We start from the raw sequence: 16,606 nt of genomic DNA on the forward strand, positions 1-16,606 counted from the left end.
TTATTAATTGCCCTTACCTACAGTCACAGCAGCATGTTTGTATTGAGAGTGCATTAGTCTCTTTTGTGACAGAGGACATAACTTGGTGTGCACGTCTTTGGTGCAGCAGTAGGGATTGATTCAGAACATTTATACACTGCACAATAACCAAATTTTTATTGTGTGGTGGCAGTGGGAAATTTTGGTGGTGTGTCACAGATGAGCCTATTTATGGTTGATTCTGATTATTGACCTAGCGCATGTACAGTGCACTAGAGTTTTTGAGTAATTAGAGTAACACAACACCTAAAGGTATGATACAACTTCTTGCCTTAAACTGGTTACTCTCTGTAATCTGGTTTCTTGTGTGCATATAATCGTTTTTACTGGGAAATACTGCCTATTAATGCATAGGCAGGCTATGTAAAAGACACAGTCTCCAAGCAAATATGACAATGGCATATTTACAGATGTTACTCCAGAGGATAATCAAAAGTATGTTGATGATTTCGCTGCTTTCTACACTGCTAGACCTCTCTGCAAAAGGGCGTTGCATATATAGAGAAATGGGGCATGTCAATATTAGTGAATCTGGCCCATTGTATGTAACATAAATGCTGTGTGTCCGTGTATATGTGGCTGCGCACGTGAGTGTCTACCAGACTGAGACAATCTTTGAAATGTTGATGGAGTTTTGTGGCAGCATCTCTGCAAAGTCTAAAATATGACATTGCTTTGTGTCATGGTGACATAAAATACACTTTGCCTGGAGAAAATTTCTTTTGTGTTTCTTAGGCCTGCCGTGTGCACATTTTCCTTTATTGACACAAGGCAGCCTTTTACTCACTTCAAAGGCGATCAGTACTTTCTTTATAATTCAAATGCAAAATTATGCAGCAGGAGAGAATATTCACTCTCAATGTGTGTGATAAAATCCTATACTTCCATCTTCCTCCCAACTTTTAAACTGATTTATTACTGTTGATGTCAACCCTCCCACATTATCCAAAAAGACTTTGACAATGTGAGAAAAGAAAAAAGTTTGATTTGAGTTTCAGTCTTCCTGGACAAGTATGTACATGTTTGTGAAGGGGAGAGAGAGAGAGCACAAATGGCTGAATGTTTGTAAGGAAGAGCTTCAGCTTTCATCAGTGTCGACAGTGCTGTGATTACTTAGCCTTTGAGTTTGAGGAAATGAGAGAGAAATGACAAGTTTCCTAGGCTTTCTATCATTCGCTGTTCTGTTGGCATCACCACTCGACAGTCCTATAAGGCCTCATCCATACACTAATGGTTGACTCTTGTGGGGAAATGCTCTGGTGATTTCCCCATAGACCAACACCATCTGCTGAAGAGGGCATGAAGGCACACTACCATAGCTATTCTCTCTTAGTCTTTCTCACAAACAGCCTTAGCAAGTGTTACATACCTGCCTTTTCTTTAATATTATCGTTGACCTTACAGAAATATAGTGATTCTGAGAAGTTTTGCTTTGCCATAGCAAAAGCAGATCTACTAGTTATTTATTTCTTGACAGAGTTGCTTTAGGGAAATATAGTCTATGTAGGTCAAACTACATACAAACATTTATTTATATGGGAGCACAAGCAAGTCACAAAGGACCTTACAAAGAAAAAGCCTACCCTAGATATAATTAATCTATCATATGACAATGTAGAAACACAAACACGAGGAAACAAAATGTAAGGGACACAATGGCACAGCATGCCAATTTGTTGTACATGGCCTAGCCTACCTGGCACCTAGCCTTAAACTCTTAGTGCATACAAGAAAACCTTATTAGGAAACATACTGAAGGAATTTGGGTGTGTCAAGGCAATCTTGACTCTCAGTCTTGACTCTCTGGGCTGGCTAAGTGTGCAATAGGTGCACATACCTAGAGTAGTGAACAAAAATGATCAGCAAAGGATCATTATTAAAACATGATATATCACAAAAGGAGTTTGCTTGAAAATGTATGAAAAAGCAGTGTAGGACTGCCTCAAAAAGTTGCACACACTGAAATGGGTGCAGTACCTTTTCCCTGGGCAATTTGTATGCAAACATTCACCAGCACACAAAATTATTGTCTGGGTACATTTTGACTGAGCGCTGCTCCCCAACAGAAGAATTTTGGCTTTTAGTTTCCCAGCTACACTGCATATGCAGTGTATTGTCAAGCAAACACTGGCGTAACTAATGTGTGTAAAACAGAGCTGAGTAAATAAGACATTTTTTGGATCCAAAACTGTTGGACTACATTATGTAAGTGATGCCATGCTGTTACCCTGTTCTACATATTTTCTTTATTAGTGGTTGTCACAGTGTTTTTTTTTTTTTTTTTTAGCCCTGATAGCCTCCCCTCAAGTTTATTTGTGAGCCACACTGAGCCTTAACACAGTGGGCAAGTTTCTTCTTCCTTTATTTCCTTCTGATTATGTGTTAATGAGTTGAGAACTTGGAGGAAAATATCCTTTCTCATCAGGACTGACAGCTTGTTTTCCTCCTTCCACCTGTTTTTGTATTCTGATCATTCCATTACTGCCTCTCCACTGAGCTCTGATCCTTCTCTTTGCTTTATTTACCTCGCTACTCACAGGATTTGAATATTAATGGCTTTGTTATATTAATAAATATATTGGGAAATGCTGCTTATGCCTTACATGTGAGTCTTACATGTTTCTTATCATTAATTGTTCTCCCACTGTGCTTCTCCCACTGTGCTTGGCAGGTGATGGAGTATGAGAACAGGATAAGGGCCTACTCGACTCCAGACAAGATTTTCCGCTATTTTGCCACACTGAAGGTGATCAGTGAGCATGGAGATGCTGAGGTCTACATGACACCACAGGACTTTGTGCGCTCCATCACTCCCAACGAGAAACAGCCTGAGAGTGAGTCCTCTCTCTGCCTTCCTTAGTCCTCAGCAGTTACTTGCCTCCCTCTTGCCTCCCTCTTGCATCCACTGACATCCACCAACTCCTTTTCTATGTTTTTCTTTTGTGTGATATCCAACCTTATTATTTTTGAATTTTTACTGTGGCAGCTATATAGACAGTAGTTAGAATGGCTTCATGATTAGCACAAAAGCTACAGTTGCTGAAGGATGGTCATGTCTGTCTATCTATCCATATGTCCCTCCGTCTGTTCAGCACTTAACATCAAGGAGGCATATCTTTGGGTGAACCCCCCAATCCTAAGACTGAAATTTGATGAGCACATTTATACTTCCCTGCGCTGGGAACTAAGGCCTGCCTGGGGTTTTTCAGTGACTCTGAACAAGCTGGTCTTGGTCCTGTTTCTCTAAGACATTCTGTTGAGGATGGCTGTATGTGAAATGGATTGTCCCTCCCCCTAACATGTGAAGCTGATGTGATGAGCATCTGAAATTTTTGTTTCTTCAGAAGCCCTTGAACACAGGATGGAACACAGTTATAATTTCTCTCTTCATAAGTTTCTTAATTTGTCATGGAATAACGAGGAAAAAGGTCAGACCTGGCCATGAAACTGCTTTTTAGTCAAGTGTCCAATTACTTTTGAGCCTCTGAAAATGGGTTGACAATGTATAAAATGGGCTGTAATTCCTAAACGGTCAATGCCATATTTTTGTTCAACCCCTTAAATTAAAGTTTAAAGTCTGCACTTCAATTACATCTTGATTACTCCATTTCAAATCCACTGTGGTGGTGTATAAGGCCAAAATTAGGAATATTGTGTCACTGTCCAAATACTTATGGACCTAACAGTATATGCACTCCTGTAACTTTCATTACAAAAAATAAAATACTAAAAAAAAAAAAAAAAAAAAAAAAAAAAATATATATATATATATATATATATATATATATATACACTATATTACCAAAAGTATTGGCTCACCTGCCTTTACTCATACTATGAACTGAAGTGCCATCCCATTCCTAACCCATAGAGTTCAATATGATGTCGGTCCACCTTTTGCAGCTATTACAGCTTCAACTCTTCTGGGAAGACTGTCCACAAGGTTGAGGAGAGTGTTTATAGGAATTTTTGACCATTCTTCCAAAAGCGCATTGGTGAGGTCACACACTGATGTTGGTCGAGAAGGCCTGGCTCTCAGTCTCCGCTCTAATTCATCCCAAAGGTGTTCTATCGGGTTCAGGTCAGGACTCTGTGCAGGCCAGTCAAGTTCATCCACACCAGACTCTGTCATCCATGTCTTTATGGACCTTGCTTTGTGCACTGGTGCACAGTCATGTTGGAAGAGGAAGGGGCCCGCTCCAAACTGTTCCCACAAGGTTGGGAGCATGGAATTGTCCAAAATGTTTTGGTATCCTGAAGCATTCAAAGTTCCTTTCACTGGAACTAAGGGGCCAAGCCCAGCTCCTGAAAAACAAGCCCACACCATAATTCCTCCTCCACCAAATTTCACAGTCGGCACAATGCAGTCTGAAATGTACCGTTCTCCTGGCAACCTCCAAACCCAGACTCGTCCATCAGATTGCCATATGGAAAAGCGTGATTCATCACTCCAGAGAACGCGTCTCCACTGCTCTAGAGGCCAGTGGCGGCATGCTTTACACCATTGCATCCGACGCTTTGCATTGCACTTGGTGATGTGTGGCTTGGCTGCAGCTGCTCGGCCATGGAAACCCATTCCATGAAGCTCTCTGCGTACTGTACTTGGGCTAATCTGAAGGTCACATGAAGTTTGTAGCTCTGTAGCAATTGACTGTGCAGAAAGTCGGCGACCTCTTTGCACTATGCGCTTCAGCATCCGCTGACCCCTCTCCGTCACTTTACGTGGCCTACCACTTCGTGGCTGAGTTGCTGTTGTTCCCAAACGCTTCCATTTTGTTATAATAGAGCTGACAGTTGACTGTGGAATATTTAGGAGCGAGGAAATTTCACGACTGGATTTGTTGCACAGGTGGCATCCTATGACAGTTCCACGCTGGAATTCACTGAGCTCCTGAGAGCGGCCCATTCTTTCACAAATGTCTTGTTTCACAGTCTGCATGCCTGAGTGCTTGATTTTATACACCTGTGGCCAGGCCAAGTGATTAGGACACCTGATTCTGATCATTTGAATGGGTGAGCGAATACTTTTGGTAATATAGTGTATATATATATATATATATATATGGTACTAAGCTTAACTCCGCGATCACATGACTGCAGTATTTGGCTGTGCAAGGTTAAAACAGACTAGGAAACTGGATGAAACTGACTCACACCGCTCAAAGCTTGAGCACAACTTGAGTGAAAGCCTCTGGTTTTCCAGCACATCTGCAAGCTCAACATGTTACATGGTGCAGCTTACAATGTTCATTCTCTGTTGTACAGCAGAAAAACTTGATTAAAACACAGCCAGAGCTTTCGATGAAATGCAGTAAACATGTCTTTTCATGATTACTATTTCCCCATGGCTGTAATGATCATTTTGATTAATGTACAATTAATTGTGCAGCTATAGTAGTTAGTGAGGCTCATCCTGTGCGTCATCACCCAGAAATTTGGTCATAAATGCCCTCTGGAGACTTCACATCTGTCAGAGCACACACATGCTGGTGAGTTATGGTCATGATCAGATGTTCCCAACTGGTGCTGCCAAGGAGACACTAAGCATCCTGCAATATCAGCCATGATATGGCATACACTGGGAATGTTTACTGAATGAATGAAATTCTTTCTGCCTATTAGAGGGGTCCTTAATGCGTTAACATTAGAATGAGCACACCTGTCGTGCTGTGGATCCTCGCTTTATTAGGGAAGGAAGTACACTCACTATTCAGACACTAATGAAGGCCTTGAAGCCAATAACATTTTGTCTGCAGGGGGAATAAAGTGACCCACAACATGAAACTATTTCTGTTGAATGTGACCCTCTTCAGTTCTGCCAGGGAGATCATATCACCCCAGTAAAGCCTTTCCCATCAAAGCATCCTCCCCTTCCCCGATCCATCCAGTGACAGGAACATTCAGCACATGGTTGGCGGTTCAGGAACTTTGCCAGTTGCTGTATTAAGATCCCACCAACCATGTTCACAAGTATTAAAGGAAGCTGGAAGGTGGGGAAGTGACAAGGCTGTCCAATCATGCTGAGCTGACTGAAAGGCTAGAGGGGTTGGCGTGAGGGTGAAATTACGGCACAGCAGTTGGCGTATATAATTAACGGGTCAAACCAGAACAGATCGTGGGCGTCACACACTGTGCTAGAGAGCGATGTTTGATCATCGGCCACGGGAGGTTTGGGAAGGCAAGGTGCTTAACGTGGCAAAATGTCAGTTTCAGCACCACACTTGTCTTCATCAATGTATAACTTATTCCAGTGCACTAGAGTTCAGCTTGTTTTGTGTGACATTTGGTAGTTGGGGAGTATATTAGCTTCCATTGCAGACTTATGATTGAAAGCTAGATGTGTGAGCACCCATACACCCTGAGCATTGAACCACAGTGAAGGAAGCGAGCCTGCACTTTTCATGGTTGATAAGGTCTTTGTTGGGCCTGTCACGTCCGTCTTGCCTGCCTTGCTCACCTCAGCACTTCCATCTGTTTACCATCTTCAAAACTTTGCCAAGCTTGGCCCCTCCAGTTCCTTCCATTCTCAGGCCCCGTCCTATCCCCCATTCTTGATCTCTTCTCTTTCTCCATCCCTTCCTCAGCCTGTCCAAGCTGGAATTAAAGTAATAATGCTGAGCTGAGCTCTTACCGGATGGGGGAAGGAGTAAGAAAGCAGAAGAAACACCCAACATAGACTGCAGTGCCTTTAAATCATAGGCAGTCATTTCCTCCTCTCCAAGCCCTCAGCCACAAGGAGATAACCATCATAAAGCTTCAGTGGCTGATGACTGCTGATAAATTACGCTGCTTTTGTGGTTTTTGTGCTCAGTAAAGGTTTTTGGCTGACGGTTAAATACCTGAAGAATAAATTTTAAACTGGTCTTTAACCCCCTTTTATTTTGTTTTGATTTATCCGTTTGGACATGGTGTCAATGTAATCATAGTGCCCATAGCTGGGATGCCGTCAGAATGCATACATGCTGTGAGCTGTGTTGCTTGTCCCCTATTAGCCTCTGTTGCTGGTTAAACTAGATCTGAATTTCAGTTTGAAAGGAATGCTGATTGATGAGGTGTCACATATATGTATTTGACTATCATTGCAGCAGGACAGGTCAGGTTGCAGTTCATTGCAGAGCTTCCTGTCTGTGTTCAAACAGAATTAGGATATTTACTTTATTAAGATTCGATGTAATGAGATTGTACTGTCTAACCCTAACGCTCAAAATTAATCTGATTTGAAAGTGATCTAGAAGCTCAGTGCGCCTCTTGCCTTCCAGTGTGCTAACAAGGATTTGCATTTTTCAAACAATCAGCAGTTGAGAACTCTTCCTCACATAGTATATGAGTAAAGACGTTTCACCTCAGTGATTTTTTTTTTTTTTTTTTTGTAGTATTATTATTATTGGCCTGTCACAATTAGAAATACATTTTTCATGCTTTAGTTTAAAAAAAAAGTGGTGGGTTGAATCATAATTTTTGTTGCCCTTTGCATTCAGCCAAAATAATGACTTTGGGATCTCAGCTTTGAGCTTGTAATCATGAATTTGCTAAAAGTGGATATGAGAAGAAAGGGGGTTCCCAACTGTCGTAACTAGCACCTCATAGCACCATGAACTACTGACCTCAACACCTGTTGATATCACTGGAGAGCTGCACTTTGTTATAAAGTAGCATGATGTCATCATACCATGACCAGGCAGGGCAATGGTCATCACCCTGATTAGATGAGGTTTGATCGAGGGGAGCCAACACGACAGTGAAGGACGAGGGAGGCAAATAGGAAAGAGTGAACCCAATACATTATTCATGAACATGGCCGTCATTCTGTTTCATTATTCACTGTGTTACTGTGGCCTTAATGACACTGATTTCCTCTGACAAACCGTGACACTTTATACTGGTCAATTCAGGCCACCATGTTTGTAAAATGAGGGTTTAGAGAGGTGAGACCTTTTGCCTCTCTCGTGTAAGTTTGCTCGCTCAGGGAACATCAGCAGCACCCAACTTCAGTTCTCTAAACACCATTTTGTTTTTCCAGTTTAATAGTCTCCTCATTGAGTGCTGCTGACCTGAGTTTAGAAATTTGCCACGATTAATGATCAGAGGAATCAGAGCTGACTGCTGGTGAGTCTCTTTAAAAAAAATGTGGAAAATGGAAATGGGTTGGTAATGGCTGTTATTAATACCCAATAAATACATTTCCCCTCCCTCTTGCTGGGGATAAGTTTCAGTGCCTCCTCCTCGTAGCTAGTCTGCCTCTCTGTCTAGAGATCATTGGGATCAGTTGTTTCACATCAGCAGTAAATACTCACCCTTGCTTTGTATTCTGCTGAATCCTCAAAGCGCCTCTTCTGCTACATTTTTCTTTATCTGTGTGTCTTTCTCTCTCTTTTTCAGACCTGGGCCTGGACCAGTTCATGGTGAAGCGCTATGATGGAAAGGTAGGAAATGGTGTCTGGCTGGGATCAACACTGATCTTCCCCTAGCTATTGTGGAAGCTAGCTTAATAATGGCAACAAGCACTTTTATAATGCTTCATCACTGGCTCAGTAATTCAGTTAAAGGTAACCCATGTAGGATGTTTTAAATAACTAAATGTCATTATGAACTGAATTACCATAATGACCACTGGTGCTGCAATTCCCCAGTAAGTTGTTATCAAATAGTATTAGAGGTTATTTGCCCTTCCCACTGCATAACGCACCAGCCTGTTATTTTTATTTCTGAGAGTTACTTGGGATCAGTCATGAAAACGCTGAACAGTGGGACAACTAAAATCCTTCACTTATTATCTAACTTCAGGTCTATACTCTCTTAATTTATAATGTAGTGTAAATTAATATATAAATATAAATTAAGAGAGTAAAGAGGTCATAAGGAAAAAGCATTGCACATATTAAATGCATTTTACCTTTCAGTCAGATTATTACATTATACTAGAAAACTACAATATGAGTTTGCGCAACCTTTAAATCAATATGTCATTGTTTACAAAATTGACCAGTTTTTTCATTCCTAGCTTTACTCAGAGATTTGAGTTTATTTCTATACAGAAAAGAATTACATTATTACTACTATAAATATTTGACAATTATGCTTGATAATACCAGGAATACATTTACAGTGTAAAAAGTTAATAATGTGTTAAGTATGTATACACACAGATGGACATATAATTCAGATCTTTTGCGTTATATCAGTGCAGTGCTATTGGTTGTTAAAGTGAAAATTGTGAATATTGGACATTGTTAACCATCGTTAAAGAAAAAAAAGTCTATGTTCCATGTCATTTTACACTTACAGGTCTGGTCATATGTCCACAGGTTCTCCAAAACCTGTTCAATATGTGGCACCTTTGGTTGTTTCTGTTCAGCTTTTATAGTTTAATCACAGAGTTAGTATTTGGAGGAAAACTGCTCATTTTCAGGTTGTACTCTTAACATTGCAAAATTGCCTGCATTACATATCTGGAACCAGAAATGTGTGGACTTCTGAATTATTCCCTGACACTCAAAGATACAGCTGGCTTTTGGCAAAATGCTGACCTTTGGTGTGTAACTGTGCAACACATTATGCTATCACTGTGAAATGAGTTGGAGGCTATACTGCTCCAGTCAGCTCCAGCTTAGGGTTCCTGTAAGTGTGCAAGGCTATCACAGTCACTGCTCTGTAAATTATACTTTTTGACATGATGTTTAAATCATACCATGTGTACAGACCATAAGTGATTTGAGCTATAACTTGCCAGAGGAAAAAGCTGGAAACTCAGCCAATGTGAAGCTGTTTACTGGAACGGCAAATTTGGCATTAACATTTAAAAATGTTGGCCGTCAACAGCTAATCACATTGTTATGCAGTGCATCTCATGTGTATGTATTTTACAAATTTATATGAATACTGCAGTGAATATTATCCCAATTAGTCAATCTGTTATATATGTGGTGCACCTAGAAAAGAGTCGTTGATGTTCAGAAGGGCTACTTCTTTAAAAAGTTGATTTAGTTTAGATGAAAGACTGCCTTTACTTCAGCTACTGCTTCACTGTCTACTATTGTCCTACACCACATTATTTTGTATCCAAAGTAAGTTGAGTGCAGAGCAGAAAATCAGAAACATATTATAGTTATTGAGCTGGATTTAGCCCCTGTGCATTATCATAGCAATTTAACATGCTGTCACCCAAGAGTGAAAGAGAAAAATCATTATAACATCAATCTGTTGTCATCCAAGAAACCCCATGTTTGGAAATTGAAAACACTTCTCATGGCAGTCCTGAACTAATGAGATATCAGCACTTTCACCGATGAGCTACCAAATTATTTGTGACAACTCAAAACAAGATTGTTTATCTATCAGTGATAATTCATAGAGTCCCTTTTTTCTCATGAATGTCTCTGCCATTCCACTTTGGCTACTTAGAAGAAAATGATTTGCTATCCTATCTATTAGCTGTAAAGGGACACAGTTGCTCTTCAGAGGGAACCTTTCAAAGGTTCCCTCTGGTTTTATAATAAGAGTGCAGTGGTGCCACATGGTATATATTCATTTGCATCCCTACATTAAAGCAATACCTCAGTTTGGGATAACATTTATTGGTGTATTGTGCTCTTACAAGTTCCTTTACACTCATCCACCACTGTCCCAAAGTGTTTTTCAGTATTTTGCATTGCATTTGTCAGGAAATTATATTACCTATTTAGAATTTTTGTCATAGCATCAGAGAGGAAAAAAAACAACAACTACATATCTCTGGTGAAAACTGTCCAGGGGGCAAGTAATGTTTAAAGTCGACAGCTACTGAAAGAACACCATATTGGTGCACTGAAAAACAAAATTGTACCAGAGTGATACATCGCCTTAAACTTAAATTGGAGTTCTGTACTGATCTGCCCTCAGTGGCAAAGCATGGAGCACGTTAAGCCAGTTTAAAACAGGCTCGCTAATGGAGAAGCTCCTCACTTAATCATTAAGAGGGACATGGATAAAGTGCCCCTGCCCAGCACATAATGACCTATTTAAAGGCAATAACAGCAGGTGAACTTTGGACAGGCATTGGACCCCCATGGCCACAGTTTGACTTATGGGAACACAGTCTCTGTACTCTGCAATAATGGCAGTGCTCTGTTAACAATGACTGATTTTGACCATTCTTGTCCTTTCATTAATCCCAGGCAGCTTCATCACAACCCGAGCCTCCAACCACCCACATCCATTTACTTTAGTATTAGCCAATCGCGGCTGTCTTGACCACAGCAATGTTTTTAACCTCATTATAAGACCCATGAGCCCCCCAGGCTTGAATGTTGATGAATCACTCTGCCCTGTCTCCATGTTGTAGCCAACTAAAACACAGTGACAGCAGCTGAAGTCAGAACATTTATCCATTTCTCTCTCCCAGCATTTCTTTCCCTCCCTCTGAAATTCATGTGTGAGTGATTTAACTAAGGCTAAGCCACGCAAGAGAGTCCCTGGAACGTTAATCTGCCTACAATTCAAAAGCATATTAGCTGAAGAACTAGATTCAGAGCAAATATGAAGTTCCGTGTTGGCCTTCCCTTGCCTAAAATTACATGGAAACAATCCAAATTTCTAGCCATCGCCTGCTAACGTAAATGTCAACTATATCTTGAGGCTCCTTTTTTGTCCTTCATTTGTTAGGCGAATCTCTGTGCACATAGTTTTTCTCTGATATATGGTTTGCAGATTTGCTCCTGAGATTTCAGGGGTGAAAAAAGAAGGGAATACCCGCACAATGCAGTGGCCCTGCCTTGGTGTGTATTTGGATTAATGGCAGCAGCAACCATTTGACCTTGATTGGTCTTTGTCAGGCATACCTCTTGGGTTAAACATTGTTGCTGCAATTAAACACCAAAGCGTGATCATCCCAGTGTGCGGGTATTTCTCAAATTTTTTTTATGCGTTCATGGTTTAATACCAAGTGCACAACTTGTCTTTTTATGTGCATATGCAACCTTTTTGCTACTCCTGATATTTCCTTGCCAGAAAACCTCCTTCTTTCTCAGGTTCTGCCCTCCCCTAGTTGCTCGATAGTCATCTCTGGGTGGCAGCAGGGTTGAAAACCCGTTAGAGCCCCCTCTCTCCAAGTGGCCATGAAATCTTGTCTCCATGAAAAAAAAACTCTGCAGTGAATTAACCCAACATGGAATTGCAACGCCATGAATACTGGTGTGATATCTGCAGTGTATGTAAATCATGAGGGTGGGGTGAGGTGCAGGACAAGCTTTTCAGCTGGGGGTTGGGGAGCAAACCAGGATGAAGGCTATGTTAGAGGCTCTCCTTAAAGACCTCTGTGTCTCACGCACAATGGATGTTATATTTAGCTGTAGCCAAGTCAATATTTTTTTTCCAGCTGCTTGCTGTTTTGCTGCATTTCACTAGAAGAACATGCAAAAATGTACATGTCATAACCTCCCGCTATATTCTCCTTCTCTCCCCCTGCGCTCCTGACACTTAAATTCATTCCAGGTTCAATGTGCATGTGTAGCGCAAACATTTACACACTGTATTGATGTTTAACAAGTTTTGTTCATATTGACTCACCATAATTGTGTTATTTTTATGTTTCCCTCCATGGGGATCACACCCACTGTCAGCATAGTTAGTCAAATGGGATCTCTTGTGTTTTTTAAATCAATTGTTTCATCACACTTTTCTCCTCTTTTTACTTCATATCATCTCAGTTTTTCTCCTCCTACCCCTAACGTGTGGGCATATTTTAAGATGCTTTAATATAATGTTGGTTTAACTTGCTAAAGCCATTGTCAATATTAACTGTTGTTTATTCTCTCGTGCTCTTAGCAGCCATCCTCTGTCTTTCGCGTAACAAGTAATCCCTCCATTTTTTCTGTCTTTTCCCCTCCACATGAATAACCATCATCGTCAACTCCCCGTTTCCCCAAATCCCCCTTTTCTACCTGTCTCCCTACTGTTCACTTATCCCTGTTCTCCGCCCATAAACTCCCCATCCCTCCTTCACTGTCCTCCTGTCTGTTTTCCTCCCTTTCGTCCCTTTCCTGTTCTGCCCCTCCCTCTCTGCAGGACTTCTGGCAGGTATGGGGTGTGTGCCGAGCAGCATGTGTGCACCTGAATGACAAACTGCACATTATACTCACTACCTACTCCCTCCCTCCCTGCTCCCTCTCTTTCTCGTCTCTCTCTCTCTCCTCCCTGGTAATGTGGAGGGCATATCTGTTCACAGTTGTTAGTCAGGGGGAACAGCTAAGGCATTTTTTTCTGGCTTTTATTGCATCTCAGCTTCAGCAAGTGTTTAACCAGAGTCATGGCCTCAGTTCTGCTTACAGCCACACTGGATAAGCATCCAACCAGACTATGCACTTAAACTGTGTACATTTCAACAAGAAATCGATTGGTAGTTGATTGGTAATAAAATCTTTGAATCTCTGATGTTCAATCAAGATTCACAGTTCACCAGTTGGCAATGTGATTTAAGAATGTTTTCCTATTTTGGAACAATTCAATTTGACTTTAGTTTGTTACCCACAGTTGGAGTCAATTATTCAAATCAGTACTTTCAGCCAAAATTTTTACATCCATTGAATAAACATGTAATAAGGCTAGACTATCCTCAGTGACATTTTTTGTGCAAAGAAAAAAAAAAATTTGAAAAGAAATGTTGCAAACCTGAAATTCATAGTATCACTAAGCCAGGTATTTTTTAACCACTGGGAAAGATTCGATTTAAAGCATTTCATATTGATTCAGGCTGAAGTCTGAGCAATTCTGTCAATATATTTCTTTTAGCAGATCGATGCAGTTGAATCAGCAGAATTTATAGTCGATGCAGTAAGTGGATTGTTACACTCCTCGTAAATGCTGACGATGGAAGGAGAATTGACTACCATCACTGTATTTTGTCATATAATAACTAGAAACTTTGCAGATGCATGTATCCTAGTTTCCAGTAATGCTGGAAAATGTTGGTTTCTCTAGAGTGCAGTGGAAAACGCATTTGTAATGTGAAATGCTTTAGTATACAGGTTTATGTAAGTGTAGATGATCAGACCTTGAGCTTTATCCACAGAGTTTAACTTTCAGTAGGTATAAATTCAGGCCTGCACCAGTCAGAATGGAATGGAAACATGCCAATAGCAGCAAAAGGCAGGTGATAACCTGTTCACCTTATGCTTCCAGGGAGAGGCTGAAACTGAAGTATGTACACACCCCAGTGTGTGCTCACTTGTATAGAATATGCAAACTCATAAAGAGTGTATTGTTGACCTCCCTGGTGCCCTTTGTACGGCTTGGTTGAGGCAGCTGCCGGCCATGCCCTCCTTGCTGAATTATTGAAAGTGAAGACTTTCCCTTTTGCCTCTACAGGGATCATTAATAATGCTGTAGCATTGCTGCATTATTTACAGACCAGTCAGTGGCCCAAAGTAAGGTTCACATATATCTGTACACTAATTGCTAAAAGAGAGAGCAAATGTCAGGACTTGCAAAGATGAGATGCAAGAGCAGCTATAATGAGGCATTTATAAGGAACTTTTCTCCATCACTGGCAAATGGTAGAGCTGTTCCCCCACAATCTTTCTCTGTCTTGCTTTATAAGTACTCCCTTTCTTCATGCTCTCATCTCTTCTCTTTTACAAACTATGAGCTCTAGCTTCTCTACATGCTTTGGCGCTGTAGCTCTTTCCCAGCATGCACTGCTCAATGCCTGCTGTCTGACAAACAGAAAGTAGTTGTAGGTGGCGCCCCCTCTCTGCGCATGGTGGCATCACAGGGTGGCCTGGACCCATGAAATAGCTAGTGGTGAGGCTGTATTGATGTGCTTGATAGCCTTCACAAAACCATTTTCTGGATTGTCCGGACATGAGTGCTGCATGATTTCTGTACAGCATGGTGGAGAATGGTCGAGAGCAAGACATAGACTCTCTTGTCTGAATTGTAACCAGCTTTTTCTTACGATCGGTGGCCTTTACTTGTCGTAATGCCACTGCCTCTTCCCTGCTGTGGCCGAGAGGGGCGGCCGGCCACTCAGAGGGAATGCTGAGGGGGCTGCTTTAGAGGAAACAAGCCTCCTGTCTTGGCACACAACTTGTTGTCATGTTCACTCTTTCTGTTTTAGCAGGAAGGTCCCAAGGGCAGCTGTTTGGACTGTCACAGCACTCTTCACACCATCTTTGTTTCTCTAATACTTTCCTGTTTGGTGTCTACAAAAGTGTCCACACACACACTTGCACCCACACACGTAAACACACTATCTCTCTCTTTTTTCTATCTCTGTCTCTTTTGCCGTCTCTTTTATTCTCCTTCTAATCCGATAAAAGCTGCACACCTGGTCAGCTAATTTGGTTGGACTCTCCTCTTGCGGGACAGCTGCCATTCCTCAGTGACTGTAATTGTTTATTGAGCGTTCCACATCAGGATCCATTATTGTGAATGTGTTCTCTGCTCCCAGAATAATTATGAGTTATTAGCGGTACACCTGCTCTGCATTTACACCTGGGACCGGAGATGGAGAGCAAACACATTAGTGTCCTCCCTGCTCACCCACCCACGCACCTACAAACTTTGTTCTGGTCACAAAGTGTAATCAGATAAAAAGAGGGTGTTAATGCTTGATTACGCTGATGTTGGTCTAAAATTGGATTTGGGGTATTGCTGTGCATCAGTTTGCAGCTGAAGTCCTCATGTAACATCATGACGATGTGTGTTTTTGTTTGTGTCCCTGATGGGGTCAGTGCCCTACTTTTATGAGTGTACGTGCAGCATAAGTGCACTGTACTTACCTGTGGTGACTGAGAGCCTTCTTCACCCCATCCCAAAATGTCAGCTGGAGTCCAGAACCACTTTTCGCCCCAAGCAGGTTATTCTGAATTCCCTCTCCCTGAAACCCACATCTTCCATTGTACCTGCCAAAGTGCCAGTAACCCTAGAGCTGCCGCATCACACATGGCAGCACAAAGGACATAACAGTACTGATCCATTTTTAATGAATTCGTCTCACCCCTTGTCATTCACTCTCCACTGTCCATCTGTCACACAGTGCAGGTTTTTTTTTTTTTTTTTTTTTTTTTTTTTAATAACTCTGCTGTTTTGTCAGTACACCCCCACTGGTGCAGCGCTCCATTCCACTGAGGTCCATCGTAACTCACCTGTACTGAAGATGAAAGACCGCTCGGGGGCAGGCATCACTCTCACACACATACACACACATATATACACAGCTGCACAACAGCCACGTGAATTCATAGACAGAGGGAGCAGATTTCCTCTCCGTGCAGCCAGGTTTTCAGCTTCTGAAGCATAGACCCATAAATTCATCTTTGTTGTTGAGCCTAGAGGAGAATGCGCTGGCAAAACACATTGACCAGAAATGCTATGAAATCACTACCCTACAGAAGCCAAACAGCACATGCTGCCACTTATATGACAATATCATTGAAAGGTTGCTGTGTCTTTTTTATGACACTATGTTTTTCAAACCTGGAATGGACACTGTTTGCTGCATTTTCCTTCCTCGTTCCTTGCTACCCTCTCTTCCTCTGTCCTGTTATTGGGGTTCTGCAGCTGCAGTGTTGGACGCAGCAGCAGATCTAAT

General features: G+C 41.5%; 1 protein-coding gene across 4 annotated transcripts in view; it reads left to right on the plus strand.

Moving 5' to 3' along the window:
* Positions 1 to 16,606, plus strand: part of micu1 (mitochondrial calcium uptake 1) — a 42,286-nt gene that overhangs the window by 7,552 nt on the left and 18,128 nt on the right. For 2 of the 4 annotated variants that reach the window (XM_030070036.1, XM_030070038.1), the window contains 3 exons: positions 2,711 to 2,873; positions 8,419 to 8,462; positions 13,081 to 13,092. In XM_030070036.1, the coding sequence (XP_029925896.1) occupies positions 2,711 to 2,873; positions 8,419 to 8,462; positions 13,081 to 13,092 (219 nt within the window). The remainder of the gene's footprint in view (positions 1 to 2,710; positions 2,874 to 8,418; positions 8,463 to 13,080; positions 13,093 to 16,606) is intronic. The other 2 variants (XM_030070039.1, XM_030070040.1) reach the window with 1 other exon arrangement.

Source organism: Myripristis murdjan, chromosome 15 (assembly GCF_902150065.1).
Source record: "Myripristis murdjan chromosome 15, fMyrMur1.1, whole genome shotgun sequence".
Classification (NCBI taxonomy): Eukaryota; Metazoa; Chordata; class Actinopteri; order Holocentriformes; family Holocentridae; genus Myripristis; species Myripristis murdjan.